Source organism: Symphodus melops, assembly GCF_947650265.1.
Source record: "Symphodus melops genome assembly, chromosome: 5".
NCBI classification, from domain to species: domain Eukaryota; kingdom Metazoa; phylum Chordata; class Actinopteri; order Labriformes; family Labridae; genus Symphodus; species Symphodus melops.
This window is the reverse complement of record NC_136695.1, coordinates 28,333,172-28,359,036: the sequence shown is the minus strand read 5'-3', so window position 1 is coordinate 28,359,036 and position 25,865 is coordinate 28,333,172. Positions and strand designations below refer to the sequence as shown.

The 25,865-nt window shown below is 42.9% G+C and overlaps 1 protein-coding gene across 2 annotated transcripts; it reads right to left on the bottom strand.

Moving 5' to 3' along the window:
• Positions 1 to 17,236: 17,236 nt before the first annotated feature.
• Positions 17,237 to 25,734, bottom strand: rab5ab (RAB5A, member RAS oncogene family, b). 2 transcript variants are annotated; one of them, XM_079344211.1, is made up of 6 exons: positions 25,530 to 25,734; positions 22,717 to 22,943; positions 20,687 to 20,838; positions 19,865 to 19,987; positions 19,540 to 19,633; positions 17,237 to 19,139 (listed from the first exon to the last, which is right to left on the bottom strand). In XM_079344211.1, exons 2-6 carry the CDS (start codon positions 22,880 to 22,882, stop codon positions 19,024 to 19,026), a joined length of 651 nt encoding a protein of 216 aa, XP_079200337.1. In that variant the 5' UTR covers positions 22,883 to 22,943; positions 25,530 to 25,734; the 3' UTR covers positions 17,237 to 19,023. The 2 variants fall into 2 exon arrangements, with proteins under 2 accessions (XP_079200337.1, XP_079200338.1); XM_079344212.1 differs by having other exon boundaries at positions 25,534 to 25,734.
• Between the last annotated feature and the right edge of the window lie 131 nt (positions 25,735 to 25,865).

Here is a 25,865-nt window from a genome sequence, read left to right as displayed (position 1 = left end):
ATGGACCTCCAAACACAACACAGCCGCTCGGTGAGGTGAATCTCTGGTCGTCATCTCTCTTCCACTCGATGTCACCGGAGCAGTGATCACAAACATCTGTTAAGTGAGATGCGGAGTCGATCTATCTGCTGCCGAGGGGGGAGATATCAGCAGGAAAACACGGCCTGACTCCTTCACCGTGTGAGAGGAGACGCTGGAAAACAGCTGGACGTCCAACCAGGCGAGAAGTGGAATGTAGAGCAGTCTGAGAGCGTGAGACAGGGAGGAGAAAATCGACTTATTCGTTCTCAGATTGATGACCAGAGGAACACTGAGAACGTGAAGCTCAACGTGTTTGAAGTCAGTCGTGACGAAAAAAATGACTTCCAGTTTTTATGTCCCGCACTTTTAGAGATTCATCAGTCAACAATTAGTCAGTAGACAAAAAGGATTCTCAGGTGGGCTGCACAGGAAGGGAGATGAACAGCCGCCCAAGTACATTTTTTTTAGTTATTGTCACTCATACATAATCGCCATTGCATGTGGACAAGAGAGAGATAAAGACTCCACTGGTACGTCCTTCTCCTTAATGCACCCATAGAAGTGTGAAATGACCTTCTTTAGTGCCCTTAAAGGTCACTTATTGCGTAAACACACTTCACCATCTTCCTCTAACATGTTTCTCAAGTCTACAAACCCCCCAATGATGAGAAAAGTCCATCCTCTCCGTCTTCTGCCTGCTCCACTTTACAGTAAATGTGCGCTCAAACAGGCCGTTTGGAGATGTCCTCTTCATGACATCACAAAGGGCAGTAGCCCCTCCCCCAGGTGGGTGACACTCCCACAGCTAGGTGTTTGTTCTGCCCTCTGAGTCTGCCTTCTCACCGTAAACAATAGGACATGGAGCCAGAAAGCAGCGAGTACACCCGAGCCCTTCCAGAGAGGGGGCGTGGTCAGACACAGCTCATTTACATATTTAAAGCTACAGACACAGAAACAGCCTGTTCTGAGCAGGGCTGAAATAGAGGGGTTTATAGACATGATCAAATACAGGATCAGAGTGGATTTACAACAACACACTTCACACACAGTCTGTAAAATGAGAATACTTTATTCTTCACTTAACTTTTGCTAATGTTCATTATAATCAGCTGACAGAAAAAAAATTCACTAATACATTACAAACACATATCGAGCCAGTCAGCAGTTTTTTTACACATCTGTTTTTTAAATGTCCTCAGTGTCGTAAATAAAAACGTTTTTTAAAGAGCAACGAGGAAAAACAAAAAGACAGATGATTAAAGAGAAGAAAGTTATTGGCTTTAAGGGGAGCGGTGCATGAAACCGTTTAGCCCTCTGTCTCTGTTTTTTTACAGAGAAATATAAATCTTTGTTGTTTCTGTTTGAGCTCTTCATTTAAAAACAGCTGAAGTCTGACAGAAGGACTTAAGTCCAGCTGAGAGCTGAGAGAAAACATAACGGCCTAAAAGTCTTTATTTTCATGTTATGATCAAAGTGCATTTACTGTCGATTTAATTTTTTCAATATTCATCAAAATGGAAAAATTGAATCGTTTGTATTTGATGTGGTTTGGTCAATTAAGGTTAAAGGTCCCATAATGTCAAAAAATCCTCTTCACCATGTTTCTCTAACTCTAACATGTGTCTCTAGTCCCGTCTTAAAAACCCCAATGATGAGAAAAGTCCCTCCTCTCCGTCTTTTACCAGCTCCATTTAAAAATGTGTGCTCAAACACTCCTCGCCACCGTCACAAGGGTCTAGACTCCATCGCCTGTCCTGCTGTCTGCCTCACTACCCCTCCGAGTGCATGAAGACAACATGACAGAGTCTAATTGCCAAAGACAGAGTGTGCTTCCGAATCGCAAAGTGCCGACACATCCTGACAGCAGACAGTTCCTTCTCTCTGTGCTGTTTCCTGTGAGGACCGACTGTTCTGTAGCTGTGCACAGTACGCACATATCTGTTCCTACTTTGACTGATTCCTTCAATGTGGAAGTGGCATCAAAAGCCCGCCTCAGGCTGAGAAAATAAAACAAAAACTTTACATTTACAAAAAATTTAACAACTTGATATTTTAAAGAGGACAAATTCTCCCCCTTTTTTCCACCTTTTCAAACAGCGCCCCCCTGTGCTCTAAATGAAACATCTGTGTTTCTGAGCTTTGATCCAAATATAACATGAATCAAGCAGCAGAGGAGGTTTGTGACCCTGTAGAAACCAGCTCTCTCAGAACGCTCCGTTTTGGTGTGTGTGTCTCTTTAAATACAATAAGCCCCACCCCCTGAGTTTTCCCAGTAGACATCCCTCCTCTATAGAGAAAATTAAAATGGCGGACCTGTGCAAAAGTTTAACTCTAGTCTGGAGGTGGAGTCCATGGGTGGAGATACCAGGAGAGGGGAGGGGATTTTATTTCCCAGAATTCAACTTGTGATGTCACAAACTGGGAACATTTGAAACGGAGCATTTTTCTCTATATTGTAAGACTTATGCAGACCACAAACAAACCACTGGATGGATTTATTTCTATTGTGGGTCAATAGACACTCAGGTTACTCAAATAAATATTTAAAAACACTGTAAAAGTGGATTTTGTCCCCTTTAATTAAACATTACCTGAAATACTGCACACAACCAGGAAGTTAGCATCCATCCTGAAATGTTCAATTTACTGAGGCGGACTTAAAAGATATCCACTAAATGACCAGGAGGGTTCAGTCTATAGAAACTCCCGACTGAAAGGTCATGTCCAGGTTTCTGTTTCTAAAGTATACATTTAATGAAGAAATCACAGAACAGACTGTGGACTATCTTTAGTGTTTATTTCAGCCGAGGTCAGATATCAGCACAAGAGAACACAATCATTGACAACTGCTCGCTGATAAAGCTTCTCCTTTGAACAAACTTTCTTCGTTACTATTCTAAATAAATCTTTACAAGGCTCGAAGAAGACATCGCCTTGACTCGTAAATGTCAAACCTACTCAGACGGTTGGCGCCCGTCCCGATATAGTCTGACTCTGCTGCTGTGAGATATTTCCACCAGATATGGTTCCCTGTTGCTCAAACCTAGAATCTGTTACTCTTAGATACAGTTTTAAGAGCTACATTCACAAAGGTACAACATTGAACAAATTCATAGAAATTCATCCAAACACAGCCGTACTCCGTAACGAGCTGTGGCTTTCCAGAAGGCATTTATCTTTTACTTTTACTGCTAATTGAATAATTGTAAACCTTTACTGATTGAAATGACTGAACGAGCACGACAGCATCAATAGAAACATGTACAACCTTTCTAAACGTGAGCACAAAAAGAGCCTCAGATGCTGCGGAGGTTCAAGTTAACGGAGATAACGACTTTTAAATCGTCTTGTTTATTTAATCAACTAAAAAAAAACCTTAACTGTTCCAAGCAAGTGAAGGGAAAAGGATATCTGATTGGTCAGAGCAAAACAACATTAACCCTCCCAAAGACAACATTACAAAGTGTCTTCATCCGACATGACGGGCAGAAAGCAGAGATGAAGACAATCCTCCCGTTTTAATTGGCAGATGTGACCATGCAGGTATTAAGTGAACGAGCGTGCGGGTCCAGACGTGCCGCTGAACTTTAGAAGAAGAAGAAGAAAAAAAAAAAGCCTCATTATTATCACATTCATAGCTTAAGAAGCCGGGAACACTGCACCCCTGCAAAACAATCTTTTTCATTTCATTAGTTTTTAATGGGCAAAACCTGTGTGTCATTACGCGCAGGCCTGATGAAGCCGTAAGCAAAAACACACAGCTCATTACGAGCCGAGATGTAGAAAGGATTCTTTTCCAGCCGGCCTGTTGTCACGGATCTGGACTCATAATTATGTGGCATGTTCAGCGCCTGTGATAAAGAAAGCCTTGTCTTAGATACATTAATATACACTGACGTACAAAAAGAACGACGTTAACCTTTAGAAACGAAAAAACACCAAAAGGTCTGACACGGTTATTTATGGCTGTCAGCGGCCTCGTGAGCCCTGAAGTGAACTCACAAGCAGGCGGTAACATCGAGAGAGCGTGTAGACATCTGTTTTCGAAATACTTGGCCAGAGATTTTTGACTCCACCAAAGGGATACACGGCATTCCCAACACTCTGTGAAAAAGTGAGCTAATTGTTCAACAGGTTTACAGCAGGATTTTTTATAATGGCACTGACCCCTTAAAGCCTCGTGAATATCTGGCTCTGAATAGTTAAAAAAAAAAAAAAAGCTTTTATGGTATGAACGGTCAGGGTCTCCACTAAGAGCTGAGTGAAAACAAACCATTCATAACTCGCTCGATTTCATTTTTGGGTCTCATAAGATTCCTTCTAAAGACTCAAATGTTGATTGACAGCGCAGCGTCGTCCTGAACATTAGGTTTAGGTCAACTTAAAGTGCTCTCACACTTGCAGAAAATGTGATATTTGCCAGAAGAGCTTTATGTGCATGTGAACTCAGTTTCTCCTGGAAGTATTTTTTTTTCTCCACAGCAAGTCCGACTGAGCTGATGTAAGAACGCAGCAGGATAACATACCTGGAGCGAGTGGGGAGGGAGGAGTGACTGTATGAACGAGGCACCTACGATCCACGCGTGCGAGCGAGGCCCCCGACCGATATGGGATTTTTTGGGGAACAATTCAAACGTATTTCGTATGCTTGCTGTTTTGTTTACAGGACTCTACATCACATATTTAAAAGGCTGGTGGATGGAAGTTTCCAGATGCTGTAGATTCACCTCCATGTGGTCTTCATTTCTGCACCCCACCGTTGATCTCTTCTCTACAGTGCAGTGATTTATGTGAAGGCTACCTGCTTGGCTCTGTTTGATTCTGTGTGAGCCAAGTTCCTGTCAGATTCATCATCTCGTGCCTCTCTGTCACTGTAACAAGAGAGAAGTTCTTCCCTTTTCATTAGTCATATTGAGTTGTTTTTCATTTTTTCATTTGCAGCGGGAGTGGAGAGGAGAAACCCCCTGAAGGCTGCGGCACTCAGGCAGGATGTTGAAACAGATACTCGACATGAGCTGCACTGACGATGCCCTCAGGAGTCTTGGCGGGGGCCGGGGCAGGTCCAGGCCGGTCCAGGCAGCCCCTCTTACCATGTCCGTGTAAAAGCTTTTGATTCGACATGGTGATAAATGCCTCAATTAACATTCCAGTCCATTAAGGCTCTGACGTTTTTACTTCATCCGGACGTTCACGGTTAACAAAAAGCCTCGCTCGCGGGCAGCCATCTATTTGAAACATGGTGTCGCTTGTGAGTTTGGCAGAACACCTGCATTAAAAGTGCCCTGGATTTAGTGTCCTGTGGGTTTTTACAGAGGGCTTTTAGACTGCCGTAATGAAAGATAAAGGTTTAACGAGAGGGGAGGCATGCAGAAGAAGAGTCACTGAAAGGTTTCCTCACCGGTTGCTTTAAACTTGGCAATTTTTTCAAGTGACTCACAGAAAGCCTTAAAATAGTTTTGGAGCAAAAGGTTGAAGACTTATATGAGACACTTTAAGCACCTACAGTGTACTCAGAGAGGAATGTATAAAACATGCACACCTACAAATCTACTTATCCACACTCACCCACACGTCCAATCATTTTAGAAAAATGTATGAAGCAGCATTAGGGTGCAGATTTATGGAGAGAAAAGAGATCATTTTTGTGCAGTTTGCAGGAATAATCTTAATGTTTTGAACACTTTAGATAATCAAAATGATCTAGACGAACAGTTGCTTATGAGGTTTAAGAGTGAAAAACTTTGTCGGACAAGGGTTCACTTAAAGGTCACACATCCTCCTCCTCCTGTAAATAAGTCTAAGAGCTTTTCAAAACATGTGTGTGAAGTGTGTTGTTGTAAATCCACTCTGATCCTGTATTTGATCATGTCTATAAACCCCTCTATTTCAGCCCTGCTCAGAACAGCCTGTTTCTGTGTCTGTAGCTTTAAATATGTAAATGAGCTGTGTCTGACCACGCCCCCTCTCTGGAAGGGCTCGGGTGTACTCGGTGCTTTCTCGCTCCATGTCCTATTGTTTACGGTGAGAAGGCAGACTCAGAGGGCAGAACAAACACCTAGCTGTGGGAGTGTCACCCACCTGGGGGAGGGGCTACTGCCCTTTGTGATGTCATGAAGGGAAAATCTCCAAACCGGCCTGTTTGAGCACACATTTTCTGAAAAGTGGAGCAGGCAGAAGACGGAGATGATGGACTTTTCTCATCCTTTGGGGGGTTTGTAGACAGACTATGGGAGAAACACAGTGAAGTGTATTTTGTAGAATATGTGACCTTTAGCGTGTGCAGCTTCGACATTTTTTCGAAGGGCAGTGCATGTGTGTGACCGGCTCATGTGCACTCTAGTTCAACTCCACGTCACTGCTAGCTTAGCCATCCTTAAATTTCCAGAACGGCAGCTGAGGTGAACCTTTATTTTCCCTGAAGCTTTTCTGAGGGCTTCAGCTGGAAGGAAATAACTTAATCTTCTCTGGGGGAAAGTTAAATAATATAATCACTTTAATTTTTTTATACTATGTACTGCATGCTGGCCTCTAAACAGATATGTCTGTGGATTTAAATAGGATTTGAAGCGTCATGACTCCCTTTACCCAAACTGTTTTTGAAAAGGAACAAGGCTGAAACCCAGCAGGGACTGATCTCTGCCTCGGTGTGATGGAGTTTAATAACAGAGCACAGTGAAGTGTCTCACTGTCAGACACACGTCTGTGTTTAGCTCTTGAAAATCTCTGGATTCTGCTAAGAACACGGCTGCACGAACAGTAGGAGTGCAACCCACAAAAAGATCTCGAGGACTTGTCTGACAGCTGTGTTACCGCAGCACTCATGAATATAGACAGCCTTCTCCCCGTTGTTGTGACTCACAGTTAGCAGCCGACGCGGAAAATAATCTCTCAATTTAATTACTGATCTCACTAAAACAGATTTTCTTTTCGGTCCATTAAATATTTCTCAGTTAAACAAGAGAAGATAATCACCACAATCATGGCCGTCTATTCAAAGTCTGCAGCTGGTTAGCTTAGCTTAGCACATAGCCTGGAAACATAATGAAACAGTTAGCCTCTAAATCTGCCTGTGACACAACCTCTGGAGCTTTTAAATTCATCTCGTCTGTTGAACTTTGAAGAAAAAAAATTGCATGAAAGTAGTTGCTAGCTTTAGCCTGAGGCCAAAATGAAACAGACTGAATCTAAAGGGGTGTCATATTTCTTCTGAAAAGCAAATAAATGTATTTTTTAAACAAGTCAGTAAGTGTTTCCCCACACATACTCCCCCCCTCAGTATATTTATGGACGCCCAAGTAGTATATTTCCAACCTGTTTTTTATTCAGTCCTAATATTGCAGCGTGCAGGAGAGAGTTGGGGAGCGAGAGCGAAGATTGCGGGCGTGCGAGGACCTCACCGAGCGCACCTCGGCGGCTCCGTGCAACATAACAGAAACTCCCGTTTAAATTACAATCACTCCAGACTCCTGCGGAGAGATAAGACGCTGCAAAAACAAGAGAGCAGAATCCAATCAGGCTTCAGAGAGAGAGAGAGAGAGAGACGGTGTGTGTGTGTTTATTTCAGAGGTGTGGACAAATTTGATGACTTTGGACTCGACTTGATCAAATACAGGATCAGAGTAGATTTCGAACAAGACAGTTCACACGCTTGTTTTGTGGAGCTCTGAGACGTATTTACACGGGTTGAAGAGGAGGATGATACGCGTTTCTTTCATATCCATCACTTCCTCCTCGCCTGGCAGCGTGAAGAATTTCTCTCCTGCAGACGTTGTTCGGTGACCTCCCGTTAGCATTAGCATGCATTACGGACTGACCTGACCTCTCCGAAATGTCCTCACCAACATGAAAAACGCATCAATTACCGAGCCATTAATTATCGGCTCAAACAGATGTCAGTCAAGTGAGACGGACACTTTGACCCTGACGAACGACGCGGTGCCATAAACACACACGGCGAACGTGTCCCAGCGTCCGGCCATGAGCGCTGGAGTGTGAACAGATTTGAGAGGAGCTATAAATTTCAAGGACAGGGAGCCAGTAAAAGGAGAGCTTCTCTTACAATGACCGACTCGAACATCAGCCTGTATGAGGGCGTTAAAAAAACTCACACTGCTCCATTTCACCTCAAGTAACCAAATAAGCAGTCCAGGAGATGATATTGGTGCATTTAATTTGAGCCATATGGACGGAAAGTACCTGGATGGACTGGATGAAAGATGCACTGCTGCTGTGCAAGGTGATGGCGGCTGGAAGATCACAATCTGTTAATATAACCGTCCTGGAGCTCTGCAGAGGGAGAGAAAAAAAAAGCTCAGCTTAGAGGGTGATTTTATCTTCTGCTCAGGCTTATTGAGGTTATTTTAGTCAGTTTTTAGACGGTGGAGAGCTGCTTTAAAGCTCTCAAGAGTTCATCTTTTATTCCCTCTAAGGCCACGGACGCTGACAATCTATGTTCATTTATCGTACTTGTGCCACTTTGGATGAAATGTGCTTTGAAAAGGCGCATGTTGCGTTAGACAGATAGGCTGAATAAATGGATCTTACATTCACAATGAGATCATTTCAAGTGAAGAAGTGCCAGAGGATGAAAAGCCAAATCTGACAAATGTTCATGATCTGTGTGTAAATTTTATTTAAAGAGCACTTTTAGGTTACAAAGTGCTTCACAAACTAAAACAGCACTTACGTCTTTGTGCCACATCAGTGATCCAAACGATTAAGCTTCAGTACCCGGTTTGTTGTTCCAGCTAAGTTCAAACATGAGGTTGAGCGTAACAGCTTGTCCTAACGGCACACGAAGCAAGCGAGCGCCAGTCACAAAAGCCGCCTGATTGTTTCCTATTGGAGTGTCCAAACTGCACTTAAACGATGAACGCCCCAACACACACACACACACAATTTTTAGCATGTCTATAAACCCCTCTATTTCAGCCCTGCTCAGAACAGGCTGTTTCCGTGTCTGTAGCTTTAAATATGTAAATGAGCTGTGTCTGACCACGCCCCCTCTCTGGAAGGGCTCGGGTGTACTCGCTGCTTTCTGGCTCCATGTCCTATTGTTTACGGTGAGAAGGCAGACTCAGAGGGCAGAACAAACACCTAGCTGTGGGAGTGTCACCCACCTGGGGGGAGGGGCTACTGCCCTTTGTGATGTCATGAAGGGGAAATCTCCAAACGGCCTGTTTGAGCGACACATTTTCTGAAAAGTGGAGCAGGGAGAAGAAATGAATGTTGACAAGACGGGATTTTAAAAATGTTTTCCCCTGATGGGAGAACGTGTGCAGGTCTGAGCAAAGTTTCAGATTAGTTAGATAATTTTTAATGACTTATAAGAAAAACAGCGGAGCTCAAACTTATAACTTTGGGTTCAGTGTGGATTTAACACAAGACTGAAGTTACACAGCTTTGGTGCAATAAAACAGGGCAAAGGTCACGTCTATGTATGACCATGACAATGCAGTTAACTTAAAGACCATCCAGGTTGCAAACACACTCACAAATTATGTGAGTGTATTCATCCACAACTGAAAATAGTCCCTAACTGTTAGGGACTATTTTCAGACTATTTGTTAGGGCCTAACAAATGCAGAATTCATCTTTGAATAACAAATTTCAAAAGTTAATAATAAAGCAGGATTTGTGTTTATCTATATTAAATAAAATGTAATATTCAGTCGGTCCCTTACAAAGAGCTTCAGCTCATCAGATTCTCAGTCATTCAGGTCATGGTGTTTCCGGAGGGCTAATATTGTCACCAGGGCTGAGACGACTCAGAAATATAATTAAAAAGCTGAAATATGGAACCGATTTAATGACACAGTCAAATGAAATTTCTGCGCTCTTCTTCATATTCAGTGAAATGAGAATGCTCGCTGTCACACTCGTCATTAGATCCTGTTTGTATCTGCAATAACAGGTGGACACATTCAATCCAGCCAAACGCAAATAGATCCATTTAGCAGGCGGTGGCAGCGACCTGTAAAAACATGTAACGATGACCTAAACGCACCACAGAACACAAAATGAAAATCTTTCGTTCTAAAGACAAGAAGTTTGTGACTATGTTCGAGACAGTCAGAAGCGCTGCAGGATCTGTGCACATGTAGCGCCTGTTCGTGTGCTCGTGCTTGGAAGGTCTTGAGACAGCACTCGTTATAAATCGACCCTAAACAAATCAAAGATTGATTGATTGATAGTGTTGTGTGAAAGGATCACAAAGGTATCTTTAAGTTCAATATCTATCTCTATTTTCAAACTTTCCTGTGAGCATGCATACATCACGCTGTAAGACTGTGGCGGCGTGAGACGCTGGCGAGCCGGCTGTCTTAGATAAACATCAGCCACATGGTGACAAACCACAGGAGCTTATGAGCTGAAGCCGCCGTCGTTTCCTCTCGCCGTCTTTTGGCCCGCAGGTCGTATAGCTCCACGTGGATAAAAGATCTTGCAGCCTGCAGGAGTTAAAAGTTTGAAAAAGTAACCCCCCCCCCCCCTGCAGCCCCCGGTCATCACTGGAACAGCGCACACCATAACATCACGAGGACCATAACGGAAATGTTTGGAGCCTGCAGAGTTATCACTATAATGAGGCTGTCACCGTGGAGACGTCCCAGGGTTACCGGTGACAGGCAGGACAGGTGACGCATGCCGCCGGCTGTGGAGATCACAGCGGGCTGCCGGCGTGACTTTCAGGAGGTCTGACCTTGTGTTCACCCTGACGGATCAAACGGCGGCAGACAAACAGCGCGGTGATGTCACCTGTCTGCCGGCATTTCTGCTAACTGACAGAAGAAGATGGAAAAAAGAGGGGGGGGTCGTTATCTATTTAAAATATCGACTTATTTTCACAGAAAGAATCTCTCACATCCGATCAGGTATTCTTTGTACAATGTGAAAGTTTGACAAGGTAAATATACAGACTTCTAATCAGACTGTTCAACAGAACGACTTGTTCTTGTGAGTGTGAATAAATCTGTTTGGAGCGATGAGGTCGGAGCCGAGCCGTCGAACACAAACAATGTTCAAGGAACACTTCGGACCTTGACAAACACGAGTCATGTGACAGACAAAGAGCACCTCGAGCCCCGTTATATGAAGACCAATTTCAACGAAGAAGAAAAAGAAGAAGAAGAAGAAGAAGAAGAAGTCACTTTGATTGAAATACGATGAGGTTGCACCATTTTGTTACGTGCGTCAGAATCTTTTTTGAAGCATGATGGCGTTTTATCGAAAGACACATTCAGTGATAAAACAACCAACACACACGTGCACATTCGTACTGCAGTAATATTTTAAGGGTCGCTGGAGGGTCGCCGGTTCAAGCACTGGTGCGGACCAAAATCTGGAGGTTGGTCTGGTAGCTGGGGAGGAGCTCGGTCTCAGACTGGGCGGACTCCGGATTTTAAACGAAGACCACCACTGAGGGGCGACTTCTCCACGTTTTTACTGTGGAATGAAAACCTTCCCGCTGTGTTTACGGTTTAAGTAAGTGACACGCCCTCGATCCCTAAATGTCGCCGTCTCGGTTTGTGCGGTCTTGACGACAACAATGTGTGCCAGCTAATTTCCTGAGTACTGCCGAGGTGCCCTTGAGTGAGGCACTGGCTCGCTTCCTGTTTAGCAGCACCACCTTGACTTTGTACATTCATCTTGAAACTGTATTTTTTTATTGACACTTTATCTTTGGTTAAATGTGTTAGTATAGCTGCACTGTCATTCCCCCCCCCCGGGGACAAATAAAGTTTTTTGAATTGAACTGAATTGACATCTCGCATGTTCACAGCTCCAGTTGTGAGAAACATGTCGCTCAGTATGAGACAGGAAACCACATTTCCCTCAGGGACGAATAAAGTATGTAAAAGAAAATAAAAAGTGTTTTATGACGTAGCGGTTCTGTGGTCGTTGTTGCAGCAGCAGTGGGTTCAAATCTGACCTCCGCCCTTTGTTGCACCCCCCCCCCCCCCCACACACACACACACACGCACACACACACACACACACACACACACACACACTCTCTCTCCTCCCAACATGTCCTGTCTCTCTTCAGCTGTCCTCCCCAATAAAAGCAAAGAAAGATAAGCACACCCCACATGTTCACAAAGAATTCAAACACAACTTCATGAATGTCTTAAAAAACAACCGATTTCACTTTATTTCCATTTCTGTTTTTTCGACGGGGATATTAAAGAAGTCGTCTCAGTCACTTATGGTTTTATGTTTCTGACGGCACAAACAAACTCACACAGTGTTTAGTTTAAGTGATATGTGATAAGTGCAGTGTAAAGCAACCACTAATGATCACTTACAAAACCAAAGTTTCTGCAAAACTAGCAGAGAGAACAATCACATTATTGCCCGTGTAAACACAGTCAGTGACTCATTGGATGGTTTTGCTTCGGGCGTCGCACCAACTGGACTTGTTCTGCATATTTTCTCTCTTTCCACTCTGTGCACGCCATGCTTGATCAGGGCTGCAACGACTCGCAAATACTAAAACCTGACAGTGTTGGGATCAATTAGCAAATGATGGTGTTTGTTTCGATTGTTAAGAGCAACAACACATGCTGCAAACACATTTTCTTATGCAGCCCTGCACATGTTGCTGATGAAGCTGATTAGTTCTGAAAAGTAGAGATAGATTTTATGTGCAAATACGTCCGTTTTTTCTGGCACATTTTTCAAACAGAGCCTTTTTTTTTGTTTTACCCCCAAAGATGTTTGGACTGCTGGGACTATTCAACACAAAGATATGGTGCACTGCTGCCCCCACATGGACACCAGGGGAAGTGCAGTTTTGAACCTTTTTTTCTGATCAGAGTTTATAAGGGTACTCGTCATCGTTCAAAGAAGTCAAAGACAACACACTTTGCAGTGAAGTTTCTGGTTTAGCCTGGTGTGTGAATGGGTGGTTTAGCAGTCTGAATGCATGCAATAAAAACAAATAAGTGTATTTTGAATGACAACAAATTATCAATAGAAATCCACTTAAATGCAAAACTCACTGGCCTGGGAGTATTTTTCAGAGACTTGTTATGCCTTTATTTAGAGAGAGAAAAGGAGATAGAGTCAGAAATCGAGGCGAGAGAGAGAGAGAGAGAGAGAGAGAGAGAGAGAAAGAGAGAGAGTGGGGAAGGAAGGAGTACCAAGTTGGAATCGAGCCTGTGTCACCTGTTTGGAGGACTTGAACCTCTATACATGAGGTGCATGCACCATTAGGCTTCTGGCACCTCAATGACTGGAGGTAGGCGATTTGAATACCCCCCCACATGGCCCGTTTTGGACGCCCCTGGGTTTGCCAGATATGAGAGCAGTTATCAGGTGAACAGGTGTTACAGCGATGGAAGCGGGCAGTGGAACTGCTTCAGATAGAAGTGATTGTACCCGAGCTAAAAAGCCTCTGCATGTTTCTAATAAGCTCCAGCAGCAGAAAGCTGCTCAAACTAGGATCAATGTTGGAGATGCTTTTGAAACATGGAGAGAGGTTAGAACGCAGAAAGCTTTACAGACCCATGCAGAGCTGGCTAAACACTGAAGCTACAGTGTCCACCACATGCAGAGCTGGCTAAACACTGAAGCTACAGTGTCCACCACATGCAGAGCTGGCTAAACACTGAAGCTACAGTGTCCACCACATGCAGAGCTGGCTAAACACTGAAGCTACAGTGTCCACCACATGGTGACCTGTGTGGGCGTCCAGTCAGAGTTACATATTTCTCCTTTTGTATGTCAAACTTTGGTGCAGTTTTCAACGTGCAAACTTTCAAACACTTCATGTTCAAAGCTTTGTGTTAAAAATGTGAAGAGAAACTTTTCAGCTCTGACTAAACTCTGCTCGCTGTCAGGCTGCAGACAGTCACATCCTGCACTGTTCAAAATGTGATGTCGTTGCCAGGGAAACTGTGCAAAGGTCGTCAAAGAGCTAAAGTCGCTTTAACAGACTTTAATATCTTCAAACAAGCAGTTGACAACAACGAAATTCTTTTTTACAAAAAAAGGCCATCCTGAGGGTTTTTTTTTCTTCTTATCGATGTTTCCCTTTGATCGAAATAACTTGGATACGCTTCAATCTGGAGCTCGTTGGATGTTTGACAAGCATCTGAAACGTCTCAAATTGAAAATCTGACAAGCACGCCGGCGTCATGCAGCAAACAAAAGAGTGCAGAGGTGGAAACGTAACTCCTCTCTAAAGCTCTCTCTCTCTCTCTCCGTCTCACAAAGATGCTTTTAAAGTAAGACCGTCTGAAAGCGTGCGAGTTGAAACAATGACGGAGTCTCATTCCTGCTGCTCTCTGACACCTTTCCACTCACTTCTCTTTGTGACTCTTTGAAGGAGCCGTAAACAGATTTGACACCAGACGCAAAATTATAATAATAAAAATAGACTCAGCACTTAAAGCTGAAGGTTCTTGTTTCTCGCTGTTTGTGAAATTAAACTTCCATTTCCAGGTTTTTTGAGACACTTTCGAGCAGCAGAAAAAACAGGCTGCTTAATCAATACCAACAAACATCTGTCAGGAACAGCTGTCGATATGGTCGTTGACGATGTGTTGAATAAATGACTTCCTGTCAGCACCTGTGTGTCTTTCTTTTGAGTACAGTTTCTTATAAATATTTGATTATAATTTATTATTTATTTCTGTGAAGTCTTTGTAAAATTGATCTTAATGAGTTTTGTGTATGTTCTGTTATTAACAACTTTATGTTTCCTTTGGGAATAACTTTTTTTTAATTTTTTTTTGCATTTTGTGGCTTCTGTACCTCCTGAGTTTCCGTAGCTCCAGAAGGTACATTTTTTTTGTGTTTTGTTTTCTGCAGAGAAATCAAATCTGAAGAAGAAGAGCTGAACCTCCATCTTCCATCTGATCAGACTGAAAGCTGTTTGTTTGCTCTTCCTGGCGTCGTCTCGTCCTCTCTAGATACTTCCTTGTTTTTTTTTATGTACTCTCTGATTTTCGTCTCTTTGGATCAAAGCGTCTGATAAATGTTTGCAGAATCACCTTGGTTACTGTACTGTGTTCAGTAAACTTGTTTGCAAAGATTTTCCCTATAAGAGAAGTCATTTTTGGTTTGGGAAGCTGGAAGAACATGTGCAGCATTCACACTCTTTTATTCTCCACCGCCTCCTGAGGGTCACCTGTCTTTACCAGTCAAGGTCAAAGGTCACATGTTTGTGCTTCTTAAATCAGTCTCAGGAGGAGAAGAAGTCCTGCTTTCAAATTCACGTTAGAAGAGAGATTTTCTGTCTTACGTTAAAGGATGAATTAAAAAAAAAAAAAGTATGTTTGAATCCTCAAGTTTGTTATTTTGTCCGAGGCAATTTTATGCTTGTTTTATTTGTTAATGGGAAAAATGAAGTTTTTTTCCAAGTCATAACATAAATAAAGAACACTTTAAAAAACCTATTTATACCATTCACATCTTCAGAAAATGTTCTCTGTGTTAATCATTCAGAGGAGAAATATACACATAATCTTCTCACAGTTGCAGTTCCTTTTACATCCATCAATGTCGCCCCCTGCTGGCTGTTAGAAAGAAGACAGGCTAAAATGGCTCTTCCTCTTTTTACTTCCCTTTAAACCCCGCTGAGGCTGCGTCTTCTTCTTTCATGCTGTCTGTGGTTACGGGACATCATCAAGGCTTCTGGAGGTCTGCTCCACTTTATAGATCTGAGCTTAATCACTTATCGATCAGCGCTGCCGCCTCTCCACTGCTCTTTCTCTCTCTCTTTGTCCTCTCGTGATGTGTGGGTGGTGCTGGATGAACAGGCCGGGTAATGAGGTTGTAAGGGCCCATTAATGTCAAGAGTGGATGTTCTTTACTGCAGGGGGGATTTGAGCCTCAGCCAAATGTGATCAGGCCAGAGGAGAGGACTCGTCTGGTCAGGACTTTGAGGACGAGCTGTGTGTTTTTTATTTATTTTATTTTTTTCTTAAATGTGGGGAGAAGAACACAGCGAAGAAGTTGGAGAAAAGGCGGAAAGAGGACATGAATCATAAATATTCGACCTCGACAGAGACGACATTGAATCAAAACGCTTTTTATTTAGTCGACAGTTGGATCCTAAATACAAATATAATATAAACCCTCGTGGCTGTAGCTCCAGATGAAGCTGAAGAGGAGTTCTCTTCTGTGACTGAAAAGTGACTTTTCTCTGTGTTGTAAGACTCATGCAGTCCACAAACTAAGGACTGGATGAGTTTATTTCACATTTTATGGGTCGGTAGACACTTAATAAATGTCCCTGTAAAAGAAGATTTTTCATCTGTTCCCTTTAAAAATCAGAATAGATTCATCTCTGCTTTATTATCACTGACCAAGTAAATAAAAGTGACTATCGAATGTCCCGATGTTCTAATTGAAACTTTTGGTTGCTTGTATATGGACAGAGGCGCTGCTTGTCAACAGGAAACCGCTTGGAGGCCCTGGTCTCTATGAGGCCCCCCCCTTGAGGGCTGACACACTCTAAGTGCACACGATGACAGCTAATATTTTTAATTTCGTTGTCCTTCTGAAAGAGGATCGATGACGATGAAAGAATTGTGATTCTGATACAGTATGTGTGAGGGGAGTTTCGAAGCAGAGCCCCGCCTCCTTCGCTTTGAGAGGAGCCAGATGAGGTAGTTCGGACATCTGATTAGGACGCTTCCCTTTGAAGATTTTCCCAGCACGGCCACCTGGGAGGAGACCCAGAGTTCTCTGGTGGGATTATACATCCGGTCTGGCCTGGGAACGCCTCAGATTCCTTCAGGAGGAGCTGGAAGAGGGAAGTCTGAGCTGACCTACTGCGGCTGCTACCTTCATTTATTCAACCTCGGGTAAATGAAAGCAAATCAATAGATATGTATTTCTGAGTTGTGTTAATTTTATAACACTTACTACAGCTGGCCAGTAGGTGGCAGCCAATGAGATCCACTGAAGCAGCTGATGTGAAACCAGTCAGAAGTCATGCATCTAGTCACTGCAGTGTGTGAAGGGTTAATCTTCTTAATGAAACTCTTGCTATGAGTTTTTTCTTTTGAGTACTGTGAGAACATCGACTCTCAGATCTGCTCAGATTTTATAGATGTGCCTGATGAGTCTGTCCCAAATAAAAAAAAAAACCTCAAACAGGACATTTGGTCTCAATAAAGAAACGGATTCTTGGAATATGATGAGCAGATAAAAAAAAAAAAAAACCCTCGCATGTGAAGCCACTGACACCGAGCACAAAAAGAGATACAAGAGAGCTCTTTATTGAATTTATTAAGTTGTATTCAGACACTCAAAACTGATCAGCCCATCACTAGTAATGCTGTTTTTACATCATTAAAATTCATTGAGCTGTAAGAGAGACCGCCGGGGAAGGTTAATGATGCTACCTGCTTATAGGCCGAGGTTAGCAGAGTCCAATACAGTCCGTCCGTATAAAATCGAAGGGCAGTCATTAATTCAAACATGATCAACACTGTGCAATGCAATAAAAGTTGCTTTCAAACATGACCATGGACCATTTCTGAGCAAAGTAACAAGACACCAGAGAGGGATTCTGTTAATAACACTACATAGACCTAAAAAAAAAAAAAAAAAATAACAAAAAGGAAAAGAAGAAAAACAAAGAGACCACCACTGCTTAACACCTGACCAGTTTGTGACGAGGATGGAGATCAAAATAAAACAAGCAGACCTATGTTGAACTGTACAATTGTTCAGAATCTCTAAATCATTTTCCAGCTGAGCTCTGCAAGCTGTACCAAAAGAGGAAGAAGACGACATTGCACCCCTATAACAACATTAGAGTTTGTTTTTTTTTGTTTGTTTTTTTGTGACGATGGGAACTAGTCCAATTTTCTGTTTTGTGTCGTGTGCCGTTCTAAAAACAAGCCCCGCCCCCTCCCCGTGCTCGCCCACATTGATGCAGTCCGACTACTGGCCTGAACAGAAACAAATCTTACAAGGACGAGCTCAACGCGAGGACTCGAATGTTTACAGTTTTCAGGTTCGCCTTTTTTTCTTTTCTTTTTTTCCTCGCGATTTTTGACCTCTGGAGGCTTCTGTGACGGACTTTATGATACCACGACGTAACAGGAACACTTTGACCTTTACATGTAAAGAAAATCAGCCGACACCCTGTTCACGTCCTCTCTCAGCGTCTCTGATGATTCTGCTGCGTGCTTTCCAGCCCTCTGCTGTGTAACATAACGTACAGATGTTTGCACATAACGGGAAGCCAGATGTGTATTGAGATTTTTCGTCTTCAACAAAGATTTATTTTTTCAGTCCTTGTTTGTTTTCACACAGTTCCATTTTTTTTTCTTCTCTCTCTCCAGCGCTTTCCATCAGACGCCTCGGGCGACGCCGTCTTCTCTTCTCGTGTAACAGATGTGTCGAAGAAGCGACTCTCGGCTCGCACAACAGTCAGAAAAATCTGACGTCTCAAGACGGTGACAATTTGGTTTTCTTGTGATTGTGAGCGCGACTCAACCTGCACACACGTTCGGTGTCACAGGACAGTCGACCCTGTGAAGCAACTAATGAGGACCACACCTTCTCATCCGCAGATCATTCTTTGAAAAAGTCACACACACACACACACACACACTGCACTCACACGTTCTCACAGGTGTATCTCTCACTCGTCTTTCCTTAGGGGGGGGGGGAGAGATTAGTTTTTAAACTGAAGAAGAAATAAAAATGTGTTGTTTTTTTTAGGCGCTGTAGTGATACATGCATCCATTATACTGATTTACACTTCTTAAAAAAAGTTAAAAAAAACAAAAAAAAAAACAGAAAAAACAGAACACACCAAAAAAAAAAAAAAAAAAAAAAAAAAAAAAAGGTATTAGAAATGCAGCTATACAAAGTCTTTATGCTATTCCAGGGGAGTGAGGTCTGACGTCAGGAAGCCAGGGAGCCCGAAGTCCAGATGTTCAGATAGGGGGGAGGAGGGTGTGTATGTGTATGTATATGTGTGTGTGTGTGTGTGTGTGTGTGTGTGTGTGTTGAGGAGGAGCAGGAAGAGCCGGGTTAGTTACTGCAGCAGGAACGGCTGCTGGGCTGAGCCGTCTCTGTCAGGTCCACTCCTCGGTTCCGCCCGCTGCCGGCTCCGGCTGCCTGAGGCTCGTTCTTGGGAAGCTTCTTTGCTGCAATGACAAAAAAAGCACAAAAAAAAAAACAGACAACATCAGAGATGACATAAAAGGTGCGTTTACTCCTGCTGGCTGCAAAAAATCCACACCGTTAAACATTTTTACTGCTCAGAATCCTGATGGGCAGATGCCACAGGATGTGTGTGATCTGGTCAATTTTCAAAATAAAACACATTTCAGAAAAGTCGTGCAGCCCACATCCAGAGGTTATAGTCCTCGTTGCAGCGAGCGTGCGTTCAAATCTGACCTTTGCCCATTATTGCATATCATCCCCCCCATTCTACCCTCACAACATTTCCATTTCCCGACGCTCTTCAGAAAATATAACTTTAAAAGAAGAGATGTGCATAATAAATACATAAAAGAAAGTGAAAACGGTTTAAGAGACACGTACCGATGGCCATGAAGATCTCGTTCACGTTCATAGAGGTCTTTGCTGACGTTTCCATAAAAAGCAAGCTGTTGTCGTCTGCGTATGACTGTGCATCCTGTGAAAGTGAAAGCAACGTCAGGCGGTCATAAACAGATGACCTCATACTTTAACAAACAACAAGCCACACGCAGAGGACGCAGAGCGGGCGTGCACAAAGAACAAGACGGGATGGAGGCTGCAGGATCGTCTCCCTCTCCCAGCGTATACGACTTCACTTCTTTGGTCTATTTCTAAAAGAGTCTGCGACTGTTCCCGGTTCATTAGAGAGGACTTAAAGAAGACAAACCTGGAAGTCCAGCGCTCTCTTGTTTGCCAGATCAGCCTTGTTCCCAGCCAGAGCTATTACAATGTTTGGACTGGCTTGTCTCTGCAGCTCTTTAACCCAGTTCTTCGCCCGCACAAATGACTCCTGGCAAACACAAGAGGGAGGAGGAGGAGGAGGAGGAGGAGGAGGAGGGGGGACTCAGTTAGTGCAAATAAAAACAAGATTCATGTGATGGACAAACAGGAGTCTTCTCATCATGTCTGCCTAGACTCGCTCTAAAGACAGGCTGATGACGTAGCAGCAGATGACACGATGACTTCACTTTTAGTCAGTTAAGAATCTATAAAAAGGTTCCTGTCATGAAAACATAATGATGCATTTGGATGTTTCAAGAGAGGCCTCGAGCATTCAAAGACAACGTTAATCCACGTGGGCTCGGCTTGTAGCTTCCGCGGACATCCGTTCATTCAGAATCTGCTTCACAGTCTGTGAGACGTAAAGCGCCTCCGGCCTGTGGAGGTCAGCTCGACTTGTCCTACGATGAACTGAAGAACATTTAGCACGAGTAAGACCCGGCTCACACTGTACGACTTCTCCCTGATTGTATACAAGTCAGACGACCCCTGCGATTGTCGGGAAGGAGGAATGGTGAGCCGGGCTTCAAGTACACAGGTCTCTGACATGTTAAAGAGAGATCATGCAAACTCAGTAACTGTTACAACACTTATATTGCCTTTTCTGCAAACTTCATGCAAACCTGTTCAGTGCTGTTCCAGCTCTGGTTAAGCGACAGCAGTGCTGATAAGAGAAATTGCATGACGGAGAACTTGGCACCTGGCTCACCTCATTTGTTATATCGTACACCACGATGGCTGCCTGGGCGCCTCTGTAGTACATGGGAGCCAGACTGTGGTAGCGCTCCTGACCAGCTGTGTCCCAGATTTCAAACTTGACTGTTGTGTCGTCCAAACATACCGTCTGAGTCAGGAAGGCAGCTGCAGGGGCACAAAGCAGAGAAGCCAATGACAAACGAGCACGCCGCTCCTGAACGGCACCAAACGTTGGACTGTGGAGGTAAAGAGTCGGAAACACAATCGCAGAGAGGCGGATTACGTGGTTCACTTATTACACATTTGGAAACGCTCGTATGATCCAACCTGTTCCAGACAGAAGATCCAGACTCTGGTTGAGTGCTGAAGCGTTGCGTATGACGGGATTAACACTCTAACATGTTTTCTATTTACTGCGGTAAGCCTCGCTGGCAGCGATGAGTCACACACATCCACACCTGGAAACCACCCAGTGCAACTTTAGTTTGCTCTTTTAGGGAACGACGGTGTTTCAAGTCACTGTTCACCTGGTTCAGCTGTGAGTGAAACAATACTCCTGTGATGTGTCCTGACTGACAGGAATCACCTGGTCAACACTGCAGCAGCTCACCTTTCACTGCAGGATTTTATTAACAGCCAGAAAAAAGACGGTCAGAGTCTGGAGAGATATCCTGACTGAGGTTGAAGGTTTGCTCCCTGACTCAGAGCGGAGGGACATAAAGGTTTATATTTGTTACATGGAGAGGTGCTAACTGAGCTTCTGTGTGTTACCATCAGAATAGAGATCTAGGATGGGACTGACTGATTGATAGGTCTGTGTGTTGTCCTTTTCAGGTCCCGACTGATATGGGATTTTTTTGTCCGATACAGATATCGATATTGGGGAGAAGAACAATTAATTTGATGCCGATATAACGGTCGGTATCGTCACAGATGGAGAGATACAGATTCTGAGCATGTACGTGCTCGACACTCTGCAGAGTGAGGATGCTTGCACAGCGCCCTCTGCTGGTGACACAGAACTGCTAGTTTATTACCATGAAAGTCGAATTAACTGTTATTTTACTGGTGAATAAATGGAGTAATACACATGAGGGCGATTCATGTAAAAATTTAGATTCTTATCCTCTGAGATTTGAAATAGATTCATAGACTCAAAAAACTGCTAAAGTCGCTCCCTGCTAAATGCTAAGGCTAGCTCTATGACTCAGTAAACACCAAATGGAGCAGCGAGAAAATTCAGCCCGTCTCGCAGACGACTGGAGGAGATCCTGATGTTCGTACTAACTCAAAGACAGACTTTGAATCCTGAATCAAAAATAGATTCTCAATCGAATCGTGGGACACCCAAAGATTCCCACCTCTAATGTCAACACCTTTTAATCTCCCTTTGTACCACTTAGTGACGAATCCTCCAATGAGAACATGTTTTCCTTTGTGTGGAAAGTGCTGTCTGGGACTTTTAAAGTCTGCTGGTGTTTTTATTTTGGCCTGAGTTGAGTCTGAAAATAGCAACGCAAAAGAATGAAAGGAATTAGATTCTAATATGACAAATCCAGTGAGAAGAGTTTGTTGCCAAAGCAACATGAGTATAAGATCCTGTGGATGGGAACGGACTGCTCTGACCTCAGGTTAGCTCATGGACATACCTGGAATTAAAAGAAAGATGTTCAGGAACTTCCCGAATTATTCCCACAGCTCTGTGTATTGTTCTAAGTCTTATCTGAGCGTGTATTGTTTGGCAGCCTTGAAGAATTTTGTTACTCATGTCCTCCGCTGTTAGTAACACTTCTTTTCATTTTGACATAACAAATGCTGATTGCATCGCCATGTCTTGTGTTCTCTTCACTCTCCAGGAGTCATGACTCATGCCACAGGTATTTGTTGTACATCTTTGATCATGAGCTGCATATTAAACGTTTATTTTAAGTATGTGATCCATTAGCCTTCTCTCTGTGACAAGCAGGTAAATACAGGTACATCAGTAATAATAATAATAATAATAATAATAATAATAATAATAATGCCTTTACAAATCCATACCTCCAATTGTGCTCTCTTGGAATTCATGAAACTGCCCCTTGACGAAACGAAGAACGAGACTCGACTTCCCCACGGCCGACTCTCCTAAAAGCACAAGTTTGAACTGGCAGATCTTGTTGCCTGCGTTCGGCCCATTGGGTCGTGTAGCTCCGCCTCTACTTGCCATGTCACGCTGTCTGGTCTCTTACTGTGCGCACTGACGTACTTTGGAAAACTGCAGAAAATACCTGAGCAGGAGGGGGAAAAGAGCAGCACAAGGTCAGAGGTTGTCGCAGGACACACACACACACACACACACACACACACACACACACACACACACACACACACACACACACACACACACACACACACACACACACACACACACACACACACACACACACACACACACACACACACACACACACACACACACACACACACAAAAGACAAATCGTGCTGTACAGACTTTAATATTAAGTAATCTGCAAAATAAATCAGGAAAGTTTCAACTGAGGTTTCATAATCTATTCACCTTAAGATCATGATAGCAGACTAAGTGTATGCTTAATATTTAAGGCAGCAGAAGTATTTCCTTTTGAGGATCCGGAGCCTAAAACATTTTTCATACAGATCAATTAAACTTTCTTTCATTTATTTATTTTTATTAGCTTTACATAAGTGTTTATATAAAAAGAAGAAAAGCCCTGTTGAGATGTGCAGGTGATTGTTGACCTATTATTTATGCATCAACATCAAGAAGCTTACTGACTGAAGAGTCTGAAGGGAAATCTGTATATTCCTCCGTTAACTAAAAACTAAAGGGGATAGGGCTCCAACCCTGTGGAACGACCCGCCCGAGGAGATCAGATCAGCCGAATCAGTCCTTTTAAGTCCTTTCTTAAAAAAACAACAACACTGAAACACTGATTTGAGTTGATTTGAAATTGTGACCCGTTTAAATGTCCTTCAAAAGACTTGTTTGTCTTTTTAACATTCTTCTTCTAGATTTTATAGTGGCTGTTTATGTTTATTCTTACCTTGTTTACCTATGGCCAGCCTGTTTTTACATTTGTGTTGCTGTCATTGTAAAGCAACTTGTTTTTAGAAAGAGCTCTAGAAATGAAGGTTAATTATTCTCTTTGTGGTTCTTTGTCTAGCAGCAGGTATAACGACATCTTCAAACTCAAGTATTTTATGTATTTGTCACAATAATTGCATGAATTCTAGCTTATGGGGGGATATTCAGGATTTTAATGCTGTTGTTGTGGTGATATTTATTAATAATCAAAGCGTTATTATCAAAAGATAATGAAATAACAATAGAGAACAGGTTACTGACGTTTAATGTCAAACTGAGTCAACAGAGTTTCAAATTAGCAGCCCCACTGTGTCCAGGACTTATACTGGTCCAGGGTCAGGAAACAAGGGGGCAGGTAGCATCACTGCAGACCCCTCACACCCTTGACACTAACTGTTCAAGCTCCTCCCCTCCGGCAGGCGTTACAGATCACTGTATGCCAAAACAAGCCGTCATAAGAACAATTTCTTCCCCCACACTGACACTGTGATGAACGCTGAACAGACACAGAGTGTCAGACCTGCTGCTGTGAACTGTCAGTGTGAATTTAATTCAAATGATCCTCGACACACTCTATTATGTAAATACTGTAAAGATAACTCCCTCATGTTTACTTCTTCGTCCTTTTGCAATACTCACTCACTGCACTATTATCTCATTTAGTCTTGTACATATCAGTCTTCAATTACTTGTTTATAATTTAAGTTAATTGTTAATATTTAATATGTACAAAGAGAGCACAGTCTACTGAATTTAACTTCCTTGTGTGTTAAACATACCTGGACTATAAAACTGATTGTGATAAGGGGGAGATGTATGACTAAAACATACAGAGAGAGAGAGAGAGAGAGAGAGAGAGAGAGAGAGAGAGAGAGAGAGAGACCTTAAAGTTGAACTCTTTTAACTTTCTGACCTGAGAAAAGAGAAAAAGTAGACCGACTGGTGTGGAGGTGTAAATCTCTGCTCTGACATAAAGAAGATCAAAGAGTCAACTATGTGAATTCATCTTTAAAAGATTAAATGAATAATTTTATTTTGTTTTAATCTTACCTCCATGTGACTCTACGAGGTGAATAACAACAACAACAGCTTCTTCTGTAACCTTCACATTCACAGCTAAAACAAGAACAGGAGCATTCAGGCCCGAGAGTAATGTCGCTTAACTTGACTAAAATCACGTTACGACACACAGTCAACCACAAATAACCTGTTATATGTTTGTTGTTGATGTTGACTAGCAAGAATTAGCAGAGTAATGGCAGCTAGTGTTAGCAACGTAGCTGTTCAAAACGTCTACACCAAAACAAATCATCCTGTCTTATATACGATTAAAAACACATTGTTTGTTACTTCAGTGTTTAACTGGGTGGTATCATATATGTCAAAACTCCTAAACACTAAATTTGACTTTTATTGTATGACGTTTAGAGAATACCAAAAACACAAATGATGCAGTTTTGGGTGTGTACAGCTAATGACAGCTAGCTCGCTAGCCTTAGCAACATTAACGTTAATTTGTTCAACGTTATTATTACAGTTGACTAAATAGAGTCGCAAATGTTCGCTGTGATTAATGTGGCGTGTTACTGTACGCGTATTAATGGTTGATACGTGACCTCTGATGCGAGATTCACCAGCTGTTCAACGTCAATTTACTGCGCTAACTAGCTCGGCCCCTTCCAGTATCGGCTAGCTGTCGTTAGCATCGGGAGGAGCCCTCTAAAGGTAGCCGCTAATGTTAGCCACTCACCTACTAAAAAAGGAGGAAGCTGTGGTGTTGTGGGTGCGAGTGTCTCGCCAGGCAAACAGCAGCAGCACTTCACAATGTGTCGGATATCCAGTCAGCTAGGTTTCATAAGGCTCCGTGATGTCCCTCTCCCACTTCTTTCAACTTCCCTTTTCGCATTGTACGAACGATGATGATGACAGATCGTATGACTGGAACTGACAATCCGCTACGTCACGGCGCAACGGACCAATCAAATGCGAGGACTAGCTCCCTTTCCAGGGAAATTACTAATGTAACCCATAAACTGTAAAAATAATTTATAAATATGAAAATAAAAAAATATAACCCATAGACAGT